This window comes from Alosa sapidissima, chromosome 12 (assembly GCF_018492685.1).
Source record: "Alosa sapidissima isolate fAloSap1 chromosome 12, fAloSap1.pri, whole genome shotgun sequence".
Lineage (NCBI taxonomy): Eukaryota > Metazoa > Chordata > Actinopteri > Clupeiformes > Clupeidae > Alosa > Alosa sapidissima.
Window position 1 is genome coordinate 6,476,021 of NC_055968.1, and position 13,857 is coordinate 6,489,877.

General features: G+C 39.3%; 1 protein-coding gene across 6 annotated transcripts in view; it reads right to left on the reverse strand.

The window, feature by feature from the left end:
- Positions 1-11,204: 11,204 nt before the first annotated feature.
- Positions 11,205-13,857, reverse strand: part of ttc14 (tetratricopeptide repeat domain 14) — an 86,171-nt gene continuing 83,518 nt past the window's right edge. For 3 of the 6 annotated variants that reach the window (XM_042111834.1, XM_042111833.1, XM_042111836.1), the window contains exons 11-13: positions 13,532-13,649; positions 12,823-12,929; positions 11,205-12,518 (exon numbers count right to left, since the gene is read on the reverse strand). In XM_042111834.1, the coding sequence (XP_041967768.1) occupies positions 11,651-12,518; positions 12,823-12,929; positions 13,532-13,649 (1,093 nt within the window). In that variant the 3' untranslated portion in view covers positions 11,205-11,650. Of the gene's footprint in view, positions 12,519-12,588; positions 13,340-13,531; positions 13,650-13,857 lie in introns of those variants that run through there. The other 3 variants (XR_006035328.1, XR_006035327.1, XM_042111837.1) reach the window with 3 other exon arrangements.

Consider the following 13,857-nt stretch of genomic DNA (forward strand, 5'->3'; position numbering starts at 1 on the left):
TATCTTTTGTTGCTTAAAATTAGGGTATTTGATATTTTATTCTAAAATACATTTTAATGTATTTTTTCCCATCCCTGGCCTATACAATTATCAGCTAGCCTCAAGGTAAACACAACAACCTTGCCTCCCTCAAAAATCATGTTCTCATCTGTCATATATTTGCAAACATTCAGTCACTGAGAGTCTCCCACAATTTCCCAAACATTTCTTGTCGCCAAACATTTCTTGTCATGTTGGGTGCTGATGTCATTGATGTCTTGCATTCACAGGCTGAATGTTGTGAAGGTTAGTTGTGTAGTCGGTAAACGTTGCTAAAGCACCTACATACTCTCCCTCAGCTGAAAAATATCAGTCAGTGTTGAGCTGCACCATAAACATTTCTCACAATAGAGAGGAAATACTTTTAAGAAGAAGTGGTACAGGTTAAAGATACAAAGAATACACCAGCAACTCTACAGTTGTGCTTGTCTACTAAATTTCGTTAACCAAATCCATTTTTTATATTTCTAGTAGGTTATTCATCGTGATGGGTGGGGATTCATGTTTTCCTCTTGGGAAAATTATCCTTGTGGTGCTGTTGGTGGTTCAACCACACAGTGCCACCAAGTGGCAGTACGGGTAGTGATTAGTATGCAGTGATGGGTTAATGACCTGTTGGAAAGCTGCTAGGCTCTCTGGTCACTTGTGCATACCAAGGGGACTGTGTGGCATGTGAGGCATGAGATAAAGAGACCGTATTGCATGGCACATATTTTATTAAAAGACAATTTGTACGTTTCTACATAAGTTTCAGTTTGTAACTTTCCACATGGTATCACAAATTATCCATTGAAAAGAGCAGAACACAAAGATCAGACATTGAAGTACTGGGTATCGCCCATGTAAAATGTCATGGGCGTGATGCATACCACCAAGGCTAAAAATCCTTTCCCTTTGTTTAACCAAAATTGTCCTGATGAACAGGGTGTTTTGATAAAGTTTATTAGCTCAAATCAGCTATGAGTATAATAGAATCAACACTCAAAAAAACATTCTGACAGTTACCAGCATGTTAACTTGAATGGCTATTTAAAAAAAAACTGACATTGCACATTTAGTAGATTATTTTTATTTATTTTTATTAAGTTATCCATGTTGACAAATAGTTGACCCAAAATATTTTTTTTCCAGCCGGATGTCAGTAAAAACTTAAGGTAAAAAGGGAAATACAAATATTAATTTTACTCAGATTCCCTGTATCTCAGCCTAAACACGAGATACAATATAATAATAATTCAGATGGACAATAGAACAGATATATGTAAACAGCTCTTGTACACATTTTATGAAAGTCAAGATATGGCGCCTCAATGTAAAAAAATTGAACATTTTGTAGTACCTCAATTTACAAGCATGCATACATTGATGGCCCAAGGGTCAAATAAATAAATCAGTTGACTTTCAAACCGTAAATGAACTATCCAAATTAAGACGCAAATAAGTAGGTCGACTTCTCAGCTATTTGTGAGTGATCCCAACATGCTTTAGGAGAAAATATATGAAGCACAGTACAGAAATGTTTCAAATACTGACAGTTTCAAACTCTTTAGTGACATCTTGTGGCAGGTCATAAATCAATGCAAAGCATTTTTACGGTTTCCCTCTGTGAATTTGTTGTCTCTAACATACCTACAGCATCATCCCAAATCCTTCAATATGAAGTCATTATCATGATCATTAATCCACAGGCCTATCAGTAAACAGACATAGGTATCATAAAGCATGCAATAACCTTTTCATTAAGCTGTATTTTCACTGAGAGTTTGTTGAAAGGAAATTCAATGGACTTAAGATACAAGAACATTCACATTAAAGGAGGGTCTTCAGTCACACTGATCATATACTTAGATAGGATGACGTCTATATTGTGTAAAATCACCGCAACACAGTGACACTGCAATTAGAGCTTTTTTTGATTGGCTAGTACAAATAAAAAAGGTGGACAATTAAAATATATTGTATTGTATATTTAATTGTTTAATCTTATATACAAGTTTAAATAAAGAAATGTGTGTTTACTTTTTAATGTGCTGTGATGTCCCTGTATGTACGATTAATGACTGTGATCATCTCTTACATGAACCTAATAATAATGCACTGGGCAGTGCAGCCAGATGTACAGATATGAGTGTCAGATCACAATGCATTTGATTCATCAATTTATTTATAAGCTGCATAAACAAAAAAACACAGAATAAAGAACATGTACTTGTGCAGACACAAACACATTAAAAGGATAACATTTAAGTACAAGAATTAGGTTTTCAACACATACCCAAGAATGTGTTGACAAACGCTTGTCTACTCTCACCAGGATATAAATAAATAAATAAAAATCCCCTAATCAAATGAATAAGCAGGCAAGCCAGTGAAAATGTTTTACCAGGTTCACGGCCCATTACCATATAAGCAGTTATGGCCTTGCTGATAGTCCAGCTTCACTTTCAGACTTAAACCAGTTTACGAATTCCATTATGCTAAACCCGAGCACCAGTGCCAGTGATGAATGATTATGAAATACATAATCTCCCATGGTACCATCATTGCAATGTGACGGGAACATTTCATTCATCCTATCCAATTTTTCCCCTTATTTAAGAAAGAAAATTACTGGCTTGGTAATCAGATATATAGCATGGCTGTTCCCCGAGTTAAGCCAACTTCCATTTGGCTTTCATCTTCTGCCATGTTTAGGTAAATATGAAAATATAACGACGCTTATACACATACACACACACACACACTCACACACTAAGACATTCATTTCAAAGAGTGCCCATAGTTTTGACATCTACTCCATATTTAACCTCCCATGTTCAACATGGTGGGAAATGTCTGATCAGGAAAATGTCCATTTCAAATGGTGCATTAGAGGCTCTGATGATGCTGCTTATCTGTTGAAACCTCAAACTGAGCTCTGGACATCACAGGCAGCAAATACGAAAGCAAAGTGAAAGTATCCTTAACAACAATATGGTGGAAAAGAATGTTATGTGTTTGTATGCTCTAAAATACACTGCCCCTCCATACAGAAAATAATGCATTAGTAGTTTTATAAATTGTCTGTTACATCCAATGTTCTAATGCAAAGAACCTTCAAGCAAAAAACTGAATGGAGGAAGAGCATTTTATGGTAAAGGGACACTCATCCTGATCTGTTCATTCTCGAGTCTGAAAAGTTTTGCTTAAAAACAGTTGTTTTTACTCGCTAATGATTTTGATATTGTAGCAGCCAGACACAAGTAGAGCCAAAATCTATTAGTTTGGTCTCCATGCATGTCCAATTTTACTCCAATCTGGGATGCATTTGTAGGTATAATTGAAAATTAGCTGTACATCTTTTTTTTGGAGGGGGAGCATAATTTATCATGCCTCATTGTTCCTGCGTGACACTTTAGCCCTCACTCTATCGAGCTAGCGGAGCTGGGGGTTGAGCTGTGGAGAGCAATTCTGCTGTACTGATGCATTTTCGCTGCTTTGTTGCTAATTGTGGCCTCCTCGCTATTGAACTGGGAGGCGAGTAAAAGAGTGTGCTGGCTCGATGCTGGGCTGCTGCCTGGGCTGCTCCAGCTATTATCAAAGATACTCTTGATCTTTTCAAAAGCAGGAAATAGATTTTTTTCTGCTCTCAACAGAAAAAAAAGTAATTTGCAATGCGTCCATTAGTTCTTCATTAAAGCAAGATTAAATTGCACTGCAAATCACATCTGCCTTTCGATGATTAAAGGGTGGCATTTTAGGGGCCAAAACTAATTACTAGTCAAAATGAATGAGAGTGTAAAAACAGGCATGTTTTTACATTAGATAGTGTGGCTTGTAATTAGATTCAAGCTAATTCCACTATTCCCTCTCCTTTAATGAGATGAGACTGTCTTCGTCTTTTCCTTCTTTTTTGAGGGCTGTTCTAGCAGCACCAAATGTATAATTTTTGATAATAGTCTGAGTTTATTTTAATGAAATTTCAGAGTTACCTGCCACAAGTGACAATCCCATCGAGTGGTGAATTATGGCACAAAAGGAAAATAGAGGGAAGTGGTTCTGAGGTGATTGAGGCAGACAGGGTAGGTTTATGTAAAAAAGATCCTGTTGCCTTTCTGTTTTCTTGCCTCTCTGAAGAGCTTCTGAGGGTTCTGACAGCAGTGAATGGTCATGTACTCATCTCAAGCTTGGAAACTGTCAGGATGTGATGAAACCTCAGCAGTCATCAGCATCTCTACTCCACTGTATTTAGTAATTTGTTCAAAGACAATATCACAATCTTGCAGAAATTACTTAAACCACTGGTTAAACAACAAATAATCTATAATTCAGTGAATGGATAACAAGGTGATTCATAGAAATGTTACATGAAAGACTGCAGTTCCCTATATGTGACTAAAAGTGAACTTTTTTTGGACCTCTTAGCAATCTTAAAAATATTAAGAGGCATTTAAAATCTGTAAGTGTAATGTAGTGTCCTTGTACGTCCAAGTAAACCAATTCCTTAATGCCTCTCGGTATATGATTTAGACTGAAAGTACCCTTCTGATTACTGTGTGGAAAATGGTTGACTCCCCAGAATTTATCACACCATGCATTTCCAACAAGCCTAGAACTCCTCTCCTAGCAGAAAAAAATATATGCAGTAGCACTAATTTTTCAGGTAGAGAATCGTGCCATTTCTGCTGAACCAAGAATTTGAACCACAGACCAGTCGTTCCAGAAATTCAAACCTCATAACATGTCAGCCAAAGCTTATACTAAGCTTGTTAGTAGTTTTGATGTCGTATGTGATATGAATACAGCATTACCATAAATCAGCAGAATTAACTATGATCTTCAACTGCACATTTAAAACTGGACCAGAAGAGCTTGCAATGTGCTGCACTGAATATTATGATAACACACTGTAATAAATGTTTATAATCTACTTATGTTCTGGGTTCAAATACATTTTATACTAATGCTTTCTCCCATTAAAAAGTGTTCAACAGCCCAGTTCCAGTAAGGCTCCGAAACATGTGCATTTAACGGTGAACATGAAAGCATGTTTTTGGTGACTTGTGCAAACATAGTGTACACATGCTCAATGTCCAAAGTAGGTAAACAAAAACAGTGTATATTCATAGTGAGATATTCAGAGTGGAATTGAAATTCCTCTTTACCATGGTTATTGCTCTTTATGATCATTAAAATTAAGTTGATTACAAGGCCTAATATCAGATTAAATAAATCCGGTCTATATCAATACTACAGTTCAACTACTACTATTACTACTATTGAAACCACAATAGCCACCGCAACTAACAATAGTTAATTCATTTCTGTAGTGATAATAGAAACAAATTGTCCAGTGGAATTATTGAAGTCCCTTGGAGGCAGCATTATATTCTTACTGAAGAGAAACGCTTAACTGTCTGACTTCATTGTTGGCATGTGCAGAGGTGCAGTCAAGCAGACCTGAGATTAACAGCCCCTTTGTGATAAACTCCCCATCCAAATCTGCTGGGTGTCTTTCATCTGGGGGGTGTACCATTTAAATAAAATACTTATACCACAATAGCATGCTAAGTTCCTTAGCAGACTTGGATACCCACTCTTCAAAACACATGACAAAATAAAATGCATGTCAAGCATGCTGAATGAGTTGAGTGCTGTATAGAAGGGAGAGATCATCCCAGTTATTGCCTGCGGTGGACAGGACTTGTTTGTGTGTTTGTGAAGTGGTCATAATACTGTCTGAATGGCTATACGTTTGCATCAGATTTTTTTTTTTTTTTTTTGCCTCCAACAATGTGACCACCCCTGTGATAATCCAGAAAAAGAGTGTATTCTGACAAACCCATGCCCCCAAACACTACCCCACCCTCCACCTAATGAGCTGTTTTTAAATGAAAATGTTAAAATATCTTACGTTTGAAAGGCTGAACATTTGGAGATGGCTGCCTCATGGTTTAACTGTACGCCTCAGATCTCATCTGCAAAAGGAATTGTAATGTCACTTATGTCTGGCTTTAAAACCAAATGAGTCTGTGCCATAATAAGATGCTTCCCAGAATTATGTTCCGTTTGCAGAAAATTACTAGGGCTGGTACTTATTTTTAGTCATGCATAAGCAAAAGTCATACATTATTTGGTTACATTCCATCAGTACGAGAAATAACATTGTGCAAATTCTATGCATGTTAATGATAAATAGAAATCCACCTGCTTTCAGATAAAATGAGTTTAATTTTCCGTTGCCCAGTGCCTGGTTGGCCTTTCATAAATTACTTATGCACAGCTATTATTAAAATAGGGGGAGAAGCAAATTACAAAGTCTTTATATCTCTCCTCTGGATTTAGCAAGGCAAGACTGTAGCCAACTGTAGTCAGCATTTTCCCCCCCAAGGAAATTCTGCTCCCTTGAAAATGTCCCTCCACATCTTGTATTTCTATGACTGCTGTTGTGGAGGCTGTGACCCTGTGTTTACTAAATTAACCCAGATCTTTTCTAGTTTACAAGTGTAATGGAATTTGCAGAGTTTCCATGGGTGCATTCAAAAGCATTTGTTGCTGAATTGGAGTGTTCCTTTGCTTCGCAATTTGTCCCTCCTGCTGTGGCTGCGATTGAGGGAATACAATAACAAAAACAACTTAGCATATGAAAAATATGAATCTGAAGGTTCTCTGATTATTTTCTCATGTGTGCTGATGAGGGTGGTCTAAGTTTATACACAAACACTTGGAAATGGGAACAAATTTACATATGCTGCACAGGAATAGCAACATGCATAATTATTAAGTCATGTGTGCCAGTCTATCATCTTGACATGCATCATGTACCTAAGGCCGTAGAAGGTGTCTCACATTAGACCTGATTGATGCAGAACAATCAATTAAGGGCATTTGTTCTGTATATTGCTCTTTGATAATCATATTATAATTTAAGAGGGAATACATATTACTAAAGCCCACAATCATGCGGTCTCAGGATTGACAAAACAGATGCCGAGGTGTTATTTATGTGGTTAAGATCTTGAACCGAACAAGCATTCTGATCAATGAACTACAGCTCCCTGAGATATTGCCTTAAACCATTTCTCAAGACAAAAACACACTTTTCATAGGTTGAACTTCTTGAAAGCATGTAACTGACAAATGTCCTCCGTTAGTTTCACAGCAGTTGAGACTAATGTATTCTTTTGACAGAAGGCACAAGGACCCCCCAGCCTAATTATCCAGGAATTTAAAGGCTCTCGCCCAATTTAACTTTTCATTTCCCCATCCAACATCCACAAAGTCATGGTCCGAGAATCCACTGTTACCCCTCGTATAAGCTCGGAGATGTCGCTTGCGCCAGCGTGAATTCTGAATGTCTCATCTCGGTCAGCACGTTCCTCTCTGATTATTCCACCGAAGAATGACCTCATACAAACCAAATTTCCTCTCTGAAAAGGCCTAGTTTTTCCATCACGTGTCCAATGAAAGGGAAGTGATTCCCTTCTCAAGAATCTGCTATTTCATCAAACATAGTTATGTCTTAATCTTTACCTAGAACAGTGAAAGCCCTGAGATCCATTCAAGGACTACAGGTCCTTCATAGCAGTGAAATTACACCATTGAAATAATGGAATTTTAGCTGAATAATAATGTGTAACAATATAATATTTATATATATATACACACACACATACAATCACACACACATATATAAGATAGAATGAGTAAGGAAAAGGGGGAATTATTCCAAGACAAAAAAATCTTGGACAAGATTAAAATAATTCATACAGTCGGCCTATGATGGTGAAAAACTTTAGTGAGAAAAAACATGCTAAGTCTTGGGACATCACAAGGAACCTTTGGGCGGTATCCACTTAGAAACGCAACAGTGTATGTTGTGTGAGTGCAGAAGGGGCCCTGCATTATGGGCTCCGATGCCTTGCCATGCATTACGGCTCCGTGCAGCACTGAATACGCCTGTTCTGATGTGACTCTCTGAAAGGCTCTTTGTGTTGGCTCGGCGAGGAGATGAACCCGAGTTCATTGCCATGTGTACACATCTCCCGCAGCTGAAGTGGCCCTGGGGAGAGAAGGCTTTTACCATCCCATCCGCTCAGGGTCGGGACAATGTGGACGCTAGATGAAATTCCATTTTAATTTGTGCCAATCCCTTCACTCGGAACAATGACCTCTCATAAGCGCCATGCATTCTCTCCCGCTATACAGACACTCAGCATAGCCATGGCTTTGTGAGTTCAAGGAAAGTAGATTTGATCCCCAACAAATGCTTACGGGCTGCTATGATTTTCACTTAATTAAAGTACGCTGTATGTGTGTTTACATTAAAACTGCAGCTGACTGGAATGTGTGTCAAGTTGGACTGAGAAGAATCAGCCACAGCATGCTTAATTATAATAGCATTTCCAACTAGATTTTAAAATATTTCTGTTTATTGACTACAACATGACAACAACACAATGTTTGTCTGTTTTAGTGTTCAATAGTTCAACAGTTGTCCAAAGAAGACAAAAGAGCAGGAATAGCCTACTGATACATGACCAAAAACACAAGTTGGAATCATATTTAGGCCAGTGTTTGTTTGTTTGCTTAGGGGTCACAATGTCTGATATGTGGCTTGACATATCGACTCAATGCAGCACTGCCCTCTAATGGATGACATGCCAAGTACAGTTCATCTCAGTAGCCCCAGGCTTTCTGGATGGCTTTGTAGTTTGTACTACCACTAGTATTCACACTCCCAGTGTAAACTAATGTGTAATACAGTCAAATGGAATGTTGTGTCATTCGTGCTTCATAAAATTATTCAGATATGCATTCATAAAGAATCTCACTGAGAATTCACACCCGACCAGTTCAGATTTCAACCAAAAGAGCTGTGCTCTGTGCTGTGAAGAGGGGTATCTTTAAAAAGGTTAAGTTAAATAAAAAAACAAGCTCTATTCACTAGCTTGTGGAAACATGAATTAAAACATATTAGGTCAGGCAATCTCAGAAAAATGGTGACTAAAAATCCACATCAAATTAATGTGACTTTTTGAATGATGGGAATGCAGTGCATGCACCCCACCAGAAATGTAACGTAATGATAGACATATATGCAGAAGTTAAGCTAATAAGCCAGTGGGGAGACAGACGTCAGCACACACTTCCCAAGGGAGCATAAAGGCTTCTTATTCAATTACAGCTGGTGCTGGAGAGGGACTCTAAAGGATGCCATGGTGACATGCTTGCAGTGAGTAAGGCAAAGCAAGGTTATTCATGCTTTACATAAATACAAGCAAAGAATACATACTTGTAAATAAAGAATAGCATAAAAGGGCAACAGCTTAAAATAATTTAAAAATTAACAGTGCAACTGATTACCAACTGCATTTGATCAATTAGCAGAAAGCATCACAGAGTTTGATGTTAAGTCTAAATCGGACACTGACAGTCATTGGGGCATTTTTGAGGTAATCTGGAAGTTGGTTCCGAAGCTGCTTCACCACGTTTAGTTCTGACAGTGGGAATATTTCTCCTGTGACCTGAGGTGTGGTGCACTGCTGAAGTATGTAGGTCCCAATCCATTTAGTGATTTATAAACAAGCCGCAGCGCTTTAAAGTCAGTTCTGACTTACTGGACACCAGTGCAGGGACTTAAAGAAGGCCTGTGAAAAGCCCATTACAGTAATCAGCCCTGTTGCAGATAAATGCATGCATTTTTCTAAATCATGTTTTGACACAAGACCTCTGAGCTTGGCAATGTTTTAGAGGTGGTTAAAAGCTAATTTAGTTATTGGTTTCATGTGGCTGTTGAAGTTTAGATCACTGTCAATTAAGATATATGTTTAACATCTTTGGCTTTAAGCCCTATTGTGCCAAGTCTTATTTTTAGAAAATTTTGATTCCTTGTTCAATTGAATACATTGACAAAGAATGGGACCCCCAAAGATTGACCCCTGAAAAACACCGCAGGTACAGGACATTGGTGTTGAGGTACAGTTGCAGATGACAACAAAGATCCTTATGATTTAAGCCAATTGATAACTATACCTGTGAATCCAATCCAATGATGTAGTCAGTGTAGTAATATGTTGTGTCTGCCGCAGTATTGAGGTGCATGCCATTTAAAACCTTAAAAGCTGTTTTAGTGCTGTGATCGGCACGGAATCCTGATTACTTTGTAATCAAAGTAGCCATTTCAGGTTAAGGAGGTGGTTAGTTGATTAAAGATCATTTTCAATAATTCTGTCAATAAATGTTAGATTGGATATGGGCCTGTAATTGTTTAGCATCCAGATTGTTCTTATTGAATAGGGGCTTTACGGTAGCTGTTTTTCTAGGGAGAAAGTGTACTGGACAGCAATGATACATTTACAATGTGAAGCACGTCTGCTGCTAAGGTGAAGAACATATATTTTTGGAAAAGGTAGGCTGTATGTCTGAGCCACATGTGGAAGAGTTGTGATTCTGTGCTGTTTTTTCCACAAGAATTTCATATTGTATGAGGCCTGAGACTGAGGCTTGTATGAGACTGACAAAAGATTAGTGCAATGGCAAGATTGGACCATGCCAATGTTGATGCACATCATTTATGAAAGATATATTATAAAGCATCTATTTTCCGACATGGCTGCAAAGACAATATATATAGTATGCATAAAATGACAGACTTAAACCGTAGCGTGTTACCTTGTGATCCTAAGGAAACATGAAAAACATGTTTCTTTACAGTAGTCTCCAGAATTATTGACACCTCTGCTAAAATTGACTAAAAACCGGTATAAAAATGAATCTGTTGGTGATTTATTGTAATTTCACAATGAAAAAAAATCAGTTGTTAATCAAAACCAGATCTGCAACTAGAACATGAGCTTGTGAGGAAAGACAAAGGGATTTTTGTGCATGCCTACGGCTAGATTACCTTCACGACCTGAATGTCGCTCTGCAACCACTGACGGGAATTTCTTCCTTCCCGGTTAGGTGATCATTCAATCAACGAACTTGACAGCTGACATCACATAGTTCCAATCCTCCTGCAGGTCTTAGATCAGAACTCATTTTACAAGATTACTAACAAGGCCATTTCTGCAACATAAAAACCGAACCGCAACCGAAAAGGACAGCAACATTCCGTTTTCAAATAATTTGTCACTGTAATTGGTCTAATATAATAATAGTAATAAAATAATTCCACACAGATGTGGCGAGACTGAGATAGTTGATTTATTGATACGAACATGTATATCTTGTACTGTTTATATCACAACACACAAGTTTCCAACTGTCAGATGATAAAGCAGCACTTGGCACATTTTAAGCAGTTTATGTGGATGAGTGTGTATATGTTTCCAGAAACGGAAAATACAAGCTAACAGACAATACATACCATTGATGATGATCATATGAAAGACCGAACTAGGTCAAAAAAAGACACAATTTCATTGAAACAACTTACAAACTCAGTTTAACAGTCACGTCACAGATTATTTTAAGGCATTGTGCTTTGCATGTAAAGATGTTTTCCTGTCAATCCTGACACTGAGAACATAAGCTGAAGAGCTTTAACCCACTACATTCCCAATGTAGGTTCCCTTTTCCCTTAAGACTTATGATTCCACAGCTGACAACACCAATGCAAACACAGCATTCATTTTTTGTGTTTCAGACCTTTCTCCTTTTCAAACCGGGCGATCCGATTGAAAATGTCCTGCAAGTTAGAGGGCAGCTCTTTCTTTGGGCCTCCCTCAGAGCTTCTCCTACCATTCTGGGAGGAATCCTCATGCCGCTTGGAATCTCTAGCGTGACCTTCTGATCGCCTTCCGTCCCTTTTCTCTACCTTCTCGGAGTGGTGGCTCGGGACATTGGCATACCTGTGGCCCTGCTGGTCAGATTTGCGGGAATACTCTGAACTGGTCGAGGAGGAAGAATGCCTCCTGGTACCACTGCGTGCGGGCTCCTGTGCGCTGCTGGACCCTGCCTCCGACTTTGTGTAGTGGACGGAGGGCCCTTTCTCGCGGCCGTTGACGTCGTGGTCTTTCAACCCCACTCGCCTATCGCTACGGGGCTCCCTCGCCTTGGTGGGCATGGCGGGGCCGCATTCGAAAAGGTCATCCTCAAACCTACCTCTGCTGTCATCCAGAGCGTCCACGATGGATGTGGAACCCAAGGAAAGGGACCTCGTAGCCTTGGCCTGGGAGGACTCGTCATCAAACAGCCCGGACACCGGGTGCTTCAGGTTCATGAAGGAGGCGGAGGTGTTGGCAGGTTCTGGGTACCACTCCTCCTCCTCCTCCTCTTTTCCTCTCTCCTCCTCGTCGGAGAAACGTCCATGCCGTGAGGACGAGGTCCTCCGGTGGCGCTTTTTGTCGCTGTGAGACGAGCGCCTGTGCTTCCGTTTCTTTTTCTTGGATTTCCTGTGAGCGGAGGAAGATGAGGAAGAGGATGCAGAGCTCGAGGAAGAGGAGCTGGAAGACATTGACGAAGAGGAAGAAGACCGCTTTCTTTTACGTTTCATCCTAGAGAAAGAAAGTTACCCGATGTCATTTCTTGATGTAACTGCAACGACTTTAAAGATTTGTCTTTTTCTGATTGTGTTCCAGCACAGGAGCAGAACTCCAAGAAGAGATGGCAGCTCACCAAGTACCACAGGACGTAAATGCCCGATTAGATGAGGATAATATAAATCAATCAATAAGTAAAACATTCATCAGAATTCCTGTAGTTATGCTCTCTGGCTTTAGAAGTGTAGAAATACGGCATTCCAATCAGTCCATTCAACTAGACTGGACTATTGCAACGCCCATATTTGTGTGAGTTTACCTTTTCTCCTCTTTTAAGATCTTACGCAATTTTTCTGCACTTGTCTCCACATTCTTAGTCTTTTCCAGCTCCTTTGCTGCCTCTTCTTCTTTCAGTTTAAGCGATTTCTTTAAAGCAGTCAATTATTACGGGAATATTGCAGCCATTTTCCAGAATTTTCAATCGCACATACATTTTACATTGGCACACACAGGAGAGTCGAAAGACATGCATTTAAAAGGACATTGGTTAAAAAACAGGGTTATTTCATTGTGAAAGTGATTGAATTTAGCACAGGTCAAAACAAGTATATTGAGGATATGTGAAAAAGGATATTTGCACAGAAAAACGAATTACAATCATTACACATAAGGAAGATGTTTGCAATCATTACACAAAAAAAAGAAGAGACAGTTACCACAGGAAGGCACAAGAGTCAGTCAGCACACAAACCAGGGAACAAGTCGGTGTCGTCAGAGTTGTTGTCCAGAGACGGGTAGTCATTGCGACCAGGAAGTCAGGGGGCAAGGTCCCATATCAAAGAGGCACATACACAAAAACAATACTTCATCAGTACTACTGGACACCTTATGCAGCCTTACCACAGTGATTATAATGCCTACGTGCTAATGGCTCTAAAACTGATTAACACAGCAAATTTATTAGAGGTGGAGTTTAAATGACTAGCAGACTCTTGTTGCTCTGGACTCCCTAATATACTCTGGCTCACCTGGATGCGCATCTGGAGCTTGCGTAAGGCTTCGGTAGCATCCTGGAAGTGCTCGTCCAGCGTCAAAGCCTTCTTGTACAGCCCCTCTGCAGTGACCAGTTTCTCCTCTTCCTCCAGTCTAGTACAGAAAAGCACAGCCAATATACTACGTGCACGAAATGCTCTCTGTGCGCTGGTTTGTTTCCGGTGGAGGCAGGTGTGTTTGAACCTGCGGCTATCGTTAATGTAATTAGTGTCTACACGGACCCGGTTGGGTGTTACACTGGGGAGTCAGCACGTTACGATAAAGAAGGATTTATGCGTGTGTTAAAATTGTTATTATTAGG